Genomic DNA, 15617 nt, shown 5'->3' with positions numbered 1-15617 from the left:
TCTCCCAATTCCTTCTGCCATGTGAGAATACAAAGAGAAGTCTGAAACGCAGAAGAGGGCCCTCACTCAACCTGCAGGCACCCTGGTGCCAGACTCTCAGCCTCTAGAACTGTGAGAAATAAATTTCTGCCTTTTATAAGCCAACAAACAGTTTCTTGCATATTAAAACGGGAAAACCTTCTCTTCATTCTGAATCTTCCTCTACACACTGTCCTTTCCCCCTTCCCTTCATAGCCAAGTTTCACAGAAACATAATCTAACACTTCCTCTAATTCCCCATTTCCCATGAATCTCAACCCACAGCATTATGGCTTCTGGCCTCATCATTCTTGCTAAGAACGTTACTAATGAGTTTTCTAATTGTCTAACCCAAGGGTCACTTTTGTATCCTTATCCCTTTGGTCTTCTGTGACTATCTATCTGATATGGATCATCACTCCATCCTTATGGAATTAGATCACACTCCACAAATATCTACCCTCATACCTGGCACAATAAAGAGGATCAACCAATGTTTGTTGAGTGATTAAATGAAACAAGTAAATAAAGCACTGTGAAAATTGTTAAGTGTTATGCAAGTACTATCACAATATTACAAGTGAAGTGTAATTTAGCCATTTAACTGGAAGATCTCAAGGATACTGTGTCCAGGTTCCAGTAAGTAATGAACTGATCTTCCTCCTTCTCCTCTCCCTCCTCCTCCTCCAGACTAGAGCTCAGCTGACTTGCTTTCCAAAAATATGGAAGGTTCTGAAGGCTTTAGGCTCAACCTTAAAAAACCAGTTCTCACACCAAAGAAAGAGGCAAGACTACAAAGGACTTCAAGGAGACAGAAGTCAAGTAATAAAGGCTTGAGTGGCTAATATGGAACCAGGGAAACGTGATCCCCTAACTCCTAATTTAGAAATCCAAATCCTCTGAGAGGAACTCTGAGCAGCTAGATGGAAATAACCCTGACATGATGGGGAAAGTCCATAGTTTTTTATCTACCTGTTTAGAGAAAATTCAACCTGACAATCTGAAATGACACATATCCAGAAACAAAATAAACTAAAAGCCCTAGCTACTGTCTCAGTGAAGCCTGTGCAATGTGACTTGGGCTGTGGTTATGGCTGCTTAAGTTCAACCTGAAAGACAGAATTGGAGTCAATGTGGTGTAATTACTTTTCTGCCCTCAATGCAAATGCCATTTATACTGGCCTCCTGGGGGTCTTCCACAGATTCAACCTCTTTTTCTCTCTGCTTCTCAGGCTTACAATGTCTTAATTCCATGTGGGTTCTCACTATGTTCTATGTAATTATGCAAAGCATTTTTTAATATTCCTGAAATGTAAAATGAAATCTTGGGACTGTAATACATTTTTAACTTAGTTCATTTCCATCTTTTTACTTTTTACTCTTAATACATTTTTAACTAAGTTCATTTCCATCTTTTTCCACGTAGGTTCCCCTACACTGTACTCTTGCCCAAAGACCCAAGTGACTGATTTTTTTTTCTTCCAATTGTTATCCTCAGGAAATAGCCCTGTTGGGGTCCAAATGTTCCAAACAAAATAGAAGAGAAGAGCATATTTATGGCAAATAAGAAAGAGTGTATTGGGGTTCTCCTCAAATCAATACAACTTGACAAAATCAAGGACTGGTATCCCAGGCTATATCATTTTCATCATACCTACAGCCTCAACACTTAAATTACATTACTGTGGCAACCAGGCCCAAGATCTCTTTTAACTTTATCCTATACATCTCTAGTAGAGGGATGAAAATCATGAATATAAATAAAAATAGTCAATTTGATTATTGTCAGACTTATTCACATATCCACCATTTCTCTGCACCTACTGTAAAAAAGTAACCACCAATTTGAGGCTTAATTTTTCTTTGAAAAATAAACACTATTCTACAAGGATATGTTATGTCAAATTTTGAAAAATATACCAGCGGTAAAATTCTGACTACTTTTTTTTCATGAACAACATTATTGGTTGTGTGTCCAATACTCCTGTGTTTCCCTTGTTTAACTAAGAAAGCTGTCTGCCTTTCTGCAAAGGGTCTCTGTTCACATTTTGCTTTTTCTCAGCCAAATCGGCCAGCCTCCAGGAGAGATTTGATTGGGCAAATGCTTCCAGCTCAGAGAAACAGTACACTCTTAAGGGTGTGGAAGAACTTTTTCTGGAAATAGTCTGGCTTCCAGCCAAATGAATCCTCTCTCCTTGCTGCAGATTTTCTTTAAACTATGCTCTACACCAGTGGTTCTCAATCTTCCTAATGCCGTGACCCTTTAATACAGTTCCTCATGTTGTGGTGACCCCCAAATTCATTGTTACAAGTGGAACATAGTTAAAGCATAGTGATTAATCACAAAAAAATATGTAATTATATATGTGTTTTCCGATGGTCTTAGGTGACCCCTGTGAAAGGGTGGTTCGACCCCCAAAGGGGTCGCGACCCACAGGTTGAGAACCACTGCTACACGTTTCTTCTTCAGAACAGCTAGACACCTTTTCAAATAAACGTCTCTGTGTAGCGCACTGAGAGCTGAATATCCTTCCAAGGGAGGGGAGAAATCCTGCCGTCTCCCTTCACACAATCTACTTGCACACCAGGCATGGCAGCTGTGCACACGATAAAATGATTTTGCAGAAAATTACCACCACCATTTGCAACTTGGATAAGACATCCTTTCCCGTGTTAATTGCTGGGGAAGCCAGCAGAGCACAGACTCACTGGAGAAGATATAGGGGGTTGGGCACAGGACATGGTGGTGCAAACAAAGGGAGAAAGCCATCAGGGAAAAAGTACAATAAGATGTTTAGATAATCTGTTCATCTACTTATTTTGTTGGATAAGAGTTAAATTTCAGGATTCTCTACTTTGATTTTTTTCTCAAATAAGAAAAATATTCACAATAGAAAGAACATGTCCATTCTCTTGAAAACAGAATTGTACCTGAAGCAGAATAGAGTTTCCTTTTTCCAAAAATATGGACATTGATACATATTAAAAATGGATTGTTCTTTCTATTTAGTACTATTAAAATTTGTTTATGTGTCCTAAAATATACCATTTGAAGAGGGGGGTAAGAAGAAGGTAGTTCTTGAAGGGGTGGCATCAGAGACTGGGGAAGTATGACTAAAATTAAATAGATTGGCCAGTCAGATATGAACTGTATTTGATATTCATGTCTATATCCTTTTAGGTATAAAATCTAAGCTCAATGGAGAATTTAAGTTTATAGTGCTGGTCACTTTCAAACATGAGCTATTGTGGCTATGGGCACCTGCCCTTCATAAAAATGTGATGATACATGGAGACAGTTGGGGGCAGGGTCTATTTGAATGAGTGACTCATAAGTTTTCTATAGATAACACAAATATTCTTTCCAGCAATACAAGAGCAGGGAATACCTGAATCCTCATGGAAGTATACACAAAAACAACAAAGACAGATACTTTACAAATGGAAAGGTCAATGACAGCTTTGCTGTATGATCTACATCCAGAAATAGCAATGGTCAAGTTAAAGTATGGAAAAGAAGCTCCCTTCCTAGCTCACAACTTTTCATGAGTAATTTCATAGCTATACACCACTATGAATCACTCCATAGTACTCATACTCTAGAGCAAGCATGTCAAACTCAAAGGCTAACACCAGCCAAATAAACGAGGCATGCTGCGAGCTTGACATGCTTACTCTGGAGTGTCAACAAGTTAATTCAGGGCACAAGCCTTCCATGACACGAAGTCTGACTGCTTGGTGAAATAAACTCTTGAATATTCGGGGTGAGATGATCCCGTTTAGTCAGTTCCTGTGCATTTATTCTTCTCTCCTGCTTCCCAGCTTCTAATTATTTCACAGTTCACAAATGTCCTCACCAGAGAAAGAAGTGAAATTCAAACCAATTGAATTTAGTTCCTTGTTAGCATTTTTGGTCAAAGTGTACGGGAAATAGAAACAAAAACAAGGTTTTGCCCTGGCTGGTGGCTCAGTTGGTTGGAGTGTCGTCCTGTACACCAAAAAGGTTTCAGGCTTGATTCCCAGTCAGGGCACATATCTAGATTGTAGGTTTGATCCGTAGGCAGGACATGTAAGGGAGGCAACTGAACGATATTGTTTCTCTCCTTCATTGATGTTTCTCTTTCTCTCTCTCCCCCTTCCTCTCTCTTTAAATATCAATAAACATATCCTAGGGTGATCATCAAAACAACAACAAAACCCATAGAGGTTTTGGCATGTCCCAGGCCCCCTGCCCCCCCCAATTTTAATTGTCCTAGTTAACCTTGTTCCCATTACTACGTACAGATAAAAACTAGAGCCTTTAACATTTAGAATTTTAGAAGCTTTCCCAATTTATCTATCAGTGAGGTCCTCTTGGGCTAATTACAGGTTACTGAATGTTCAAAAACTATGAAGAACAATTTTAAATCACTAAATTTTTAGTAATCACAAAAGTATTTGGAACTCAAAATGTAGCTACAAGGTTCAAAATGCTTAAAAATCCAATAGTCTCTCAGTCGTAAGTAGTTCCCACTTGCCCTGCTCAGATATCCAACCTTAAGACACATTTGACAGACTTAAAAGAGTGACCTTAGAGGATCATCCTAGTTGGGTACACTGTAGAAAGCTATTACAAACTGGTCTGTTTTTTACTTTGACTATTATGAAAAGACCAGATGAGCTATTTAATAACCCATGCGGGGAGGGGAAGAGTCCTGATTTGTAGCATTTGCCAGTTTCCTTGGTGTAAATTTTCCCACCATACTCAATCTTATGAAATCACTGAATGAGAAATTGGGAGTAGATGGGCATAAGCTCACTATTATATAACATCTCCACCACACAATAGACATAAATAAACATAAGAGCACAGATAATAGTAAAAAAATTAGAAACCGATGAGGTGTGAGTATTTATTACCTTTGTTTTTAATGTTGTTACATTTTATTTAAATACAGTAAAATTTAACAGTTGCCCCTTCCCCATGGGTTGGGATGGACTATCTTTGGCACACCACTTAAACGGGCCCCAAAACTTACCAAGAACACGTGCTCAAATATCTGTGTAGGACTGTCCATCTGACCAAGAATCACTATCATTTCATTATCTATAAATTCCTTGAATTCTCTCAGGTTGCAAACCATTTGCATTTCCAATTCAGTTCGTATCTGAAACAAAGATGACATATTATACTAATTTCTGTAAAGTCCCTCTGAACTTTCACTCACTCACCATTTTTAGCCCCATACCTATCCCACTCCTAGCCTTGACACAATGAGGACTTAAGGTCTCTTACCTCTTTGGATGTGATATTCTCCAAATCCTTTTGCATCATAATCTCCCTTAATTTGGTTTTAATTAGTCTTTCTGTTCGCTCACGTTCAGTTGGTCTGAGAAGAGAGAAACAAATTTTTCTTAGGCAGGAATTTAATTAAGTTAATGAATGTGCTATTTGATTATGGTTCCAAATTGATAGGTTTCTATTACCTTTAAATTTATACTAGGGAGAAATGGCCAAAAGAGAACAATATTTTTAAAAATTTCTTTTCAGAATGTAAATGTAGAAATTATTACTTGAAGAGGTTGTACATGTCTAAAAGCCCTTAAATATATTCACATATATAGATCCATGAAGGAATAAAGGCAAATAAGCTACACTGAGTGTAAACTTTAATGGAGGACCATAATCCACATTTTCTCATCAAGTACCCCTGAGTACCACTTGCTGAGCTGGGTAGGCCAGTGATGTGACCCACTATGGAACTGGGTCTTCTGTTGCATAAAATGCCACCTAATGTTTGTCATTCATTCATTGCTATGGTTTTAGAAAACAGGAAAGAGGCAAGAGTGATTTCTGCCTTCTTTAATGAGGCAAATTTGCTTCCAAAATGGGTTTCAAGGATTAACTACCTGGAATATTTCCACTCAAAATTCTTTCCTTTTCACAAAAGCTCTCACAATATCACTGTGAAATGGTTATCCCCATTTTACAGATAAAGGAAATAAAAAGCTGAAGGGTTAAATGACATGCTAATGATCACATACACTGGCAAGAGAACCAGAACTGTTAGCCCAGCTTAACACTCTACCTGCAGGATTATGTTGCTTCCCTTAGTCTTCTGATTCTTTTAAAAATAAAATTACCCTTGGAACTTTAATATGAAATCAAATTAGGAAGCTGATTCTCAAATTACCAGACAGATATTGGTTCAATGTAACCGGATGCTTCTCTCAAAATGCATTATTTCATATTATGCAGAATTTGAGTGAGGCTGACAGAGAGGACTTTCTGTCTCCTCTTTCCCTTTCTACCTACTCAAGAAAGGTATCTGCTCTGTGCCTCCTTATTTGGAGATGGAAATGGACTAAGCCTTTAGGCATCCTGCCTACCCTTGCTGCCTACAGTCTTATCACTGGCTGCAAAAATAGCTTTAGTAATCTCCAAAGATGGATGTTCTGACCCCACAACCTTGGGGCTCCCTGCCACTTGGGCTTTTAGTTTTTCATGAACCCTGCAGAATATAGCTAATAATTATACCTTGTCAGTCAGCCCCTCAGCCTTCCTGAATTGACTAGGACTAAAATTCTTCATCATGTTCCCCACCATTTTCCCTAGACAATGATAATGGTGGAGAGTTACACACTTCAGTCTTCTATTAAAGAGAAATATTGGTAAAAAACAAAGTTTAGCATCTTTGTGCATGGTTTAGATTCCCTAGTTTAGCAATCTTTATCCAACTCCTTCACACTTGCATGAGGCAGAGTGGTTTGGGAGCAGACACATGTAGGTTTTAATTTTAGTCCTGCTGCTTAGTAGTGGTGTGAACTTGAACAAGTTTCTTCCTTTCTCTGAACCTCTTTCCTTTTATATAAAATAAGGAAAGTAACAATATCTGCCTCATGAGGTTTTATGAGGATTAAATGAGACACCTTTATGAAGTGCCTGGCATAGCACTTGACCTAAACTGGAGGCACCATTCAGGTATGTTCCCTTCTTCCCCTTCCTTGGATTTTAAAATATAAACTTTATTCACAGAGCATTTAAGTTAATTTGGCACACATTCTCCCTGTGTTTTCAGCAAATTTAAAAAAATTTTTTCTGGTCAACTTAGGGAGGAAATGGAAAAAGCATTACAAGACAAATACACTTTCTCAATTTCACTGGAGAAAAATTCAGAAAATACATACAAACACAAGAAAATAAAAACCACTGAAAATCCTTCTATCAGAGACAATCGTTATTAAAATACGGTGACTGATAGCTTTCAATCTTTTTCTATGAACAGATAAACATTTGTTTATTAAATTATCTTAAAACTGGGGCTATATTGTACATACCAAGAACTAATATTTAATGAGCTTCTACCAGGTGCCAGGAAGTACATTTCACATTATTTTTTTTGTTTGGGAATGTAGAGAAATTATGGGCAATTTCATTTTCCTCTTTTGTATTTTAATTTCCAAATTTCCTCTAATAAAATCATGAAAATAAGAAGGGTTTTCTCTCTTTCATTTAAGTCTGGTTCAGAATGTCCATTTTTGAGTCAGATGCAACATTCATTCCTCTGATACCCATGAACCAGCTGTAAAGTCAGAAATTAGTAACATTTCCCAAGATTCTGAAAGCCAAACTAACCCTTACCTTTTTTGTTACTGTGGGATCTTGAAAGGATTAAGGCTAATGAAAAAGAGGTCCTAGTACCAATAACATCCTTTCCATTGTTTTTCTGACTGTTCTGTTCACACAATTCTTGGAAATTTCACCTTTTCCAGTAAAAATCATCCTGTATAATAAGAGCCTAATATGCAAATTGTCCCCTCGACCAGGAGTTTGACTAGGGGGCGGGGCCAGCTGGCCAAATTCGGGAAGGGAGGTCCTGGTTGGCAGCCCGCAGCCCCTAGGGACCCTACCCAAGGAAGAAATTCGTGCATTGGGCCTCTAGTTTATTATATTATCTGAATTAAGCCTTTTTTTAAAAAATCATGAACTATTTTGGTATTACTTTAGGAATCTGTAGACGAAGGTTTAGAAGGTCAGGTAGTAAGTAGCTACTCTTCTTTCCCAGCTATAGAATACCTTGGAAATGCAGAAAGATCAACTCAGAGCAAAATAAACATCCTGATTAATTTCCAAAGCAGGAACTAAGTGTGAAAAAAATTTCTAAAATAGTCACATAAGTTTCAACACACAGACCTAAGAGGAAATAAACATCAGCTCCACCTTAGGCCTTTATTTAACTCACAGTACACCAGGAAGATTTAATAAAATCTCACTGAGACAGACTTAACAAGACAAAGGTCTTAACACAAATTATAAAATATTGAAAAAAAATCTGCACACATATCAGGTTAGAATTAACATGAAACCTAAGTATTAGTTTTAATTGACTAGAAACATCTTTACTTGACTTTTTTTTAAAATCCTCACCCAAGGACATGCTTCGAGAGAGGAAGGGAGTGAGAGAGACACAGAAACATCAATGTGAGAGAGAAACCTGGATTGGTTGCCTTCCGTATGTGCCCCAGCCAGGGACTGAATTCGCAACCTTTCAGTGCGTAGGACTACACTCAACCAACTGAGTCACTCCAGTGGGAATAGAAACATCTTAAGTATTGGAAACATCCTTTTAAAAGCTTCTCTTTGTCATTAATTTATTTATCAAACATTTCTTTCACAGACAATGCAAAGGCAGACTTTAGCTTAACTCCTTTAAATTCGAATTTCACATTAGTGGAATCTGAATTAATGGGATTTTATGATATTTCAGTTCTTTTCTATGGAGACTATATTGTGCCCAGGAGTGAAACTCCTCAGGCCTTTGCAGACAACAGAAAGAACAGGGTTCTTTATGTAGCAGTTGTGTAGTGTAGACAATGACTAATATTGCTGGGTATGACTAATTCCCCAAGAAGAGAGATTAGGGAGGAACAGTTGCTTGTGGCGTCCTAGAGCACAACAGAGAGGACTTCCATGATCCTTAGCAACTGACTTACATGTCAGTGAAGAGAGCTGGAGAGTCAGGCCGGTGGGACTGTACATCTTGCATGGCATTCCATTCGTTGACTGATGATTGATCTGAGTTGATGTGGCTCTCATAATAACTCACCCAGGTGAGAAACAGGCTGCCCGGGTAGTAGTTATGCATTCTGGCCACTTCACAAGCCTTGTGTAAACTCTGTAGTGCAGACCTGAAAGATATGCAGGGAAAGGAGCACTGTAGAATTATGGAGGTATCAAAAGGCCAATAATCTATGTGTAGTTCAATCTCTTCCAATTTTTAAATCCTATAGAATTTGGTCTCTGGAGAATTTACTCCCTGGAATTCAAGATTCTCTGATTCTGATTATAGTAATTATCTGATCATAACACTTGACTAGACAGTTCATGCTGAAAGATATAGAGCAATATTAAGGTGGGGGTAAAGGGAAACAGGAGAACTGACAACTCAACAGTAAAAAACAGGTCCAGGTACCTGTGAAACTCATGACCCCATAGTTGCAGTCATGCTGTGGCTATGCTGTGTCACCAGACAACTAAAGATGTTTTCCTTGGCACAGAATCATGTTACAGCATACATTCTCTATCATTCTTGGAAGCACCACAAAGATCACAGATAAATGTCCCTAAACTTTTAGGATATGTTCTTGAATGTCCAGGCAGCACTGATCTAATGACGTTTAAAATTCTTTCTGCCTTAGTCTCCAAATTTCTTTAAACCATTTATTCATACACTTGAGCTACTTTCTAAGAACAGCTCTGGCTATTCTTAGACTAATTAAATCTCTGACTCTGAACTCAGGAACCCAAGAAGAGTAAACAAAACTGAAAAGTACCTTTTTGGTTATACGCTTAGGAAAACTAAAGCCAGATATTCTAGAAAGTTAGTTACACAACAGCAGGGATCTTTTTATGTTTTGTTTACTGATGTATCTCAAGTGTTTAAAAGAATGCCTAGTTCATAGATGAAGCACAGTTATATTTGTTGAATGAAATGTGTCTTATTAAGCTATAAACCAATGTCTTTCCTAAGAGAAAAGAACAGTATGAGAGAATTTTGTGGCCAATCAATTTCCATCTTTAAAAAACAAACAGATTTTAGAAGGGAAAGGGTTGGGTGGAGGGACGGAGTGGGAGAGGGAGAGGAAGGAGAGAGAGAGGGAAACATCTATTTATTGTTCCACTTATTTATGCATTAATTGGTTGCTTCTTGTATGTGCCCTGACTGGAGATGGGACTCACAACCTTGGCTTATTGGGACGACGATGCTCTAACCAACTAAGCTACCCAGCCAGGGGTATACCTTTTTCTTAAAAATGCATTTTAATTTGTTTTTTCCTCATAATAAAAGTGATCCATGCTCATTTTGGAAAATTTAGGAACCTCAGGTGAAAGGTAGAAATATCTTGTAAAAGGCGGAAATGTATAGCTAATAAAGCATTTCATTTAACAAATACTAACTGTGCTCCAATTATGAACTAGGCATTCTTTTAGGCACTGTAATCTAATGGCCCAAAAATAACGATTGGTAAGGTTTCAGTAGAGATTTTTCCAGTCTTTTTGTCTATGCATAGATCTACAATAAATATATGACCATATTCTGCATACTATTTCAACCTGTTCTTTTATTTTATACTTCATCATCAACATCTTTCTATGTCAATAAATATTCTTCAATTAGATACTTTTCAATGGTTTCATACTTAGCAACATGGACATATCATAATTTAACTGATTCCTATTTTTCAGATATTTGAATTGTTTTCTATTTTTTCCTATTAGAACACTGACAAACATTCTTATAGTTGAAATTTTTGTACACGCCCATGATGATTACCTTAGGATACATTCTTAGAAATAGAATTACTAGTTCAAAGGGCATGCAAAATGATAAGGCATATTCGCAAATCATTCTCCAGAAAGGCTGTTCCAGTTTATTCTCCCATCAGTAACATATAACAATATCTGTTCCATGAGTCCTTGTCAACCCTGTATAATGTTAATTTAAAAATACCATTACCAATTTGATAAGAAAAAAAGCACATACCAGTATATTTTTATCAGGAAAACAGACTTTTCCTTAAAAACAAGGTTGTGGAATCTTTAAAAAATGCTTTTCTATTATTTAAAGTAAGCAAATTCTCAGAGAATTAAATCAAACTCAGAGAATTCTCAGTGATTTTCAGTTTCATTATGCAGATTCAAAGGAAAAGCCAGCTTAGTGTAAAGCACAGGACATTCAGTGCATGTTTTCTTCATCCGGAAAATACATGCTTCAAAAGCATATGCCACAAGCGCCTGGCACAAGTGCCCTAACATACACTCAAGCTTAGCCACCTCAGATACTGCAGCTGCCTACAGTAGTGGGAGGCTGCACTAACTATCTTCCTGTATAGGAAACACCTGGTCTAAATGCTGCTTTGAAACACACATCTTTTTTTTTTTTTTTTCCTGTGACTTTCAGTTTACTTCTCCCTGTGTGGTACACCAAAAAAGTTTATTCTGCAGGAAGCTAACAGAGCTAGGACTAGTCAGTCTGCTTTAGAACATCAAGACTTGAAATAAGGTTACTGCTGAAACTTCACTGTTTAAAAAATTAACAATGCTTTGTACTTCTCCCCAAAATATAACTGTCACTTATGAACTTATGCTGTTTTGTTTTACTTGGTACCTGGGAATACATAGGTGAGTTGCCTTTAACTGAGCCTGAGTCAAAGGCAGTCATAAGTTTTCCATGAGAAATTTATTTGTGAAATATGCCCTAAATCTAAAAATCTGGTCTCAACACATGACCTGAAACTCTGTCCTGCTTCAATTACTCCATGAAACGATAAGACTGTTAATTGTTCAGCTGACTGTTTTAGGACCCCACCCACCTCAAGCCTATCAATCATGTTATTCAGGAGTAAATGATCTCCCTGGAGTCTTTTACAGGCTCCTTTATTTCTTGTTTGGCTTTCATCCTGTCCATTCTGTTCCTCACGAGGACTTCTACTACAAAACAGGCAACTGAATGAGGACCTAAAATTCAAATTCCTGACTGGGGGACAGACATCATTCCTTAGATATATTTGATCGTTTTTTTTTTTGTTTTGTTTTGTTTTTGGATAACCTAGAAACAAAAAGAGAGTAAGAGTTTATTTTGTTTAAATATAAGAGATACTTGAAGACCAGTTATGCAACCCCTCTAAAACCTGTTTTCTCATCCATAACAAGGAGCTAATACTACTCTTTTGGGGAGCTTATGTAATGATTATATGTAATCCATGTAAAGCGCTAGGCACAATGCCTGACATACAGTAAGTAAGCTGAAAGTGTCAATATACCAGCTGATGGTTATTATCAGCTACAATTTTTTCTAGGCTTTATTTGCATTATGCAAATAGTTTGACAAACAATTACCAGCAATTTAAATGAAGCTTTTCTATCTATAAGGTAACTCCATCAATGCTATCCCTGATTACCTTAAGAAACTGAAAGCTAATGCACAGTAGTAGTGTGATATTTAGACCTGGCACTAGATTGCCACTAACTTAGTCAATAAAATTCAGTTCTGACTGACTATCTGATTCATTAAGTATTTTTCAGAGTCTAAAAACACCTCTAAATATTATTTGTTCACCAATGTTCAAGGCTTTCCATTGTGATATTTTGAAAATTAAACTTCTAAGTCATCTTTAACTATAATGGCTACACAAACAGATCACACAAAATTCTATATACACAAACAGATCAGCATTTTCAGAGAGAATTGTATCATTTCAAATACTTCTCACAAAATACTGCTCTACTAACACATTAAAAAACTTTCATAGAGATATTAAAATTCTTACCACATTGCCTGCACAGATACAGGTTTGAATATGTGGATTCTGTTATCTGTTGATACGCTGAACCCTCTAAGGAAAAAAGAATAAGACAAAAATCCACAAATGAGAGTGGGTTATTTCAGTTGTGCGTTTTCAAGGCTGCTTCCCAGGCTACTGGCTCAGGCACTTCATGTAGAATAGAGTATAGGACATGACTGAAAAGCTTCAACAAATTGTCTACTTTTATGTACTTAGCAGAATGAATGGACTCCCACGTTGGAATTAGGGAATTACATAGTTTTCCTGCTGTAGCTAAGGACAAACTGTTCAGCTGTATATTTCTATTTGGAAATCTTATGGGTATGTAGCAAACCTGGCCCTGTTTTATAAACTGGAGCAAACATCTTGGTCTCTTGGGGACACATTCTAAAAACACCAGGGGTAGGGGTGGAAGGTCACTGGAAGGAACTGGCACAGAAAAGGGGTTACACTGTAGGCTGACAGCTGGCAGAGGCAGCAAGAGGCTATTTGAAACAGAACATATCATCCTCTGGGAGAACATTGCAACAGTCCCACTTGCTCAGATTAAAGAGGGAGCCAACAAACTACTTCCTCTTTGTTTGGATTCTCACCATAGTCAGCCTAGAAGAACAGAAGTGAGAGGCCTTGGCAAGTTGCATTTTTACTCCACTTCACAAAACAGGAGTTTAAAAGGACTCATTGAGCTGCTGACATGACAATTCATGTCATGGGCACAGTGGGCCTCCCATTCAGCTGAATGAATGGGTAGTAAGATGGGAACCCCACCCCATGGCTTTCTGTAGGAAGATAAAAAGGGAAAGCTCTTACCCATCACCATCCAAATGAATTAGGGTGTCACTCCAGAGAGGCAGGACTAGGCCCATGGTACAAGTGCTACTGCAAGACAAGAAGCAGGTCCACAAGTCACTCTCTCTTATTCCAGGCAGCGTTCTGTTTAGTCCTTAAATATTTAACAAAGAAAACATGACTGAGCTCCCTGAATTACTGTCTTGCAAACGGCCACTGTCTAAAAACTCCAGGTGACTGCTGCGGACTTGGGATGGCAGGTCTCAGCCCAAAGTCACAGAACCCAACTCAACTTCAAGAATTATTTCTAATGACAGAAACCACTGCTGGCTGCTGAAGACCTCTGACTATGTCATTCATTCAATTTTAATTCTGAGGTTTACATACATCTTTTGAACCCCAGAATACACTAAATAGTCTAAATGGGAAAGGGAATTAAAATATTCAAAAAAGTAACTGTCAATGGCTTGTGATGACATTAAGAGGGACAAGAGACCCAACTTAAATAAATGCAACAGTGCTTTGTGACTATGCACTGAACTAGCACTGCTGACATGCAGAGTGAATAGGAATGCCAACAACGAACAGGGTAGCCCTGGAATGGTGTATTACAATATTATTTAAATCACACAGGGGAGGAAAGTTAACAGGTAGAGACAGGAAGCCCAAGACTCCCAATTGTGTGCTCTATCATACCATTTCTCTGGACAACTGTAATCTACCCCAGATCTCTGCTACCTTTTCTCCCTAAGCCTGCCATAAACCACTTCCCCCGTTCCATCCAGTTTCCCAAAGGCTCCTATGCCTTCTCCCCACCAATATATCTAGAAAAGTATCAGGTATAGGAGAAAGAACCTTGGATGTGGGAGGTAAAACAGTGAAGTATGGTTAAAAGCACAAGCTCTCGCCCTAGCCAGTTTGGCTCAGTGAATAGAGCATCAGCCTGCGGACTGAAGGGTCCCGGGTTCAATTCTGGTCAAGGGCACGTACCTTGGTCGCAGGCTCCCGGCCCTGGTCAGGGGCATGTAGGAGGCAACCAATTAATGTGTCTCTCTCATATCGGTGTTTCTCTCTGTCTCTCCCTCTCTCTCTAAAAATCAATGGAAAAATATCCTTGGGTGAAGATTTTTAAAAAAAGAGCAAAAGCTCTGGAGCCATTTGGTCTCTGGAACCTGAGCTCTTGCACTAACTGTATATAAAATCGTAGGCAAACAATTTCATTGCTTTGTGATCTGGTTTCCTCATCTGTAAAGCTGGGATAGAAATACCATCTTCACTGGGCTGTTTTGAAAATTAAATTAGGTAACACACTAAAAAATGTGCAATAACTACTATTTATTGAGCAATTATACTATGCTGAAAGATCTGGATTTACTCTCCTTCAGTACTTCAATTCCTTTTGACAACTTATTTAACCACGCTTCTCAGCCTTAATTTCTTCATCTTGATATGCAGGTAACAAGACCCAGCCTCATAGGGTTATCATGCAAATCTAAAATATTTAAGGTGAAACATATATATTAGTGTACTGATATGTAAAACAAATGTTGAGTGTGAATCTGTAGTGGGTGCTCTACTACAGCTGAAAGTGATTTTGGGGGAAGGGAATATTACGAAAATGTATTAAAAACAACACAAGGACTACCACGCTTTAACTGCTGGAGTCACTGCAGTGCTAACGAAGGCCATGCCCTAGTTGAGCTGTGTCTAATGATTTCCACGGCACTTGCTGGCCTGTGTTCTCAAGGTCCACCAGTGGTTCCAGAGTTCAAAAGATTCAAGTCAAGATTAAAACTGCTTATCTGCATTGAAACTCTAGCCCGGAACTGCAGATACACAGTTATCCTCCCGGAGTCTGGGAGGGAGGAAGACAGCTCCACCACTATTTTTTAAGTTAATGAGTGCAAGGGAAATTTGTTTAGAAAATCATTTCCCAAGGTGGAGTGCCATTATTTTTAGGTTTTTTGTTTTTATTTTTGGTGAGT

General features: G+C 38.1%; 1 protein-coding gene across 2 annotated transcripts in view; it reads right to left on the bottom strand.

Moving 5' to 3' along the window:
- Nucleotides 1-15617, bottom strand: part of SSH2 (slingshot protein phosphatase 2) — a 222059-nt gene that overhangs the window by 27202 nt on the left and 179240 nt on the right. For both annotated transcript variants that reach the window (XM_081109555.1, XM_081109554.1), the window contains 5 exons: nt 13654-13722; nt 12829-12894; nt 8992-9186; nt 5294-5387; nt 5037-5165 (listed from right to left, as the gene is read on the bottom strand). In XM_081109555.1, coding sequence (XP_080965681.1) covers nt 5037-5165; nt 5294-5387; nt 8992-9186; nt 12829-12894; nt 13654-13722 — 553 coding nt within the window. The remainder of the gene's footprint in view (nt 1-5036; nt 5166-5293; nt 5388-8991; nt 9187-12828; nt 12895-13653; nt 13723-15617) is intronic.

Source organism: Myotis nattereri (genome assembly GCF_964212035.1).
Source record: "Myotis nattereri genome assembly, chromosome: 16".
Classification (NCBI taxonomy): domain Eukaryota; kingdom Metazoa; phylum Chordata; class Mammalia; order Chiroptera; family Vespertilionidae; genus Myotis; species Myotis nattereri.
The sequence above is the reverse complement of the archived record's forward strand: the minus strand, read 5'-3'. Positions and strand labels throughout refer to the sequence as shown.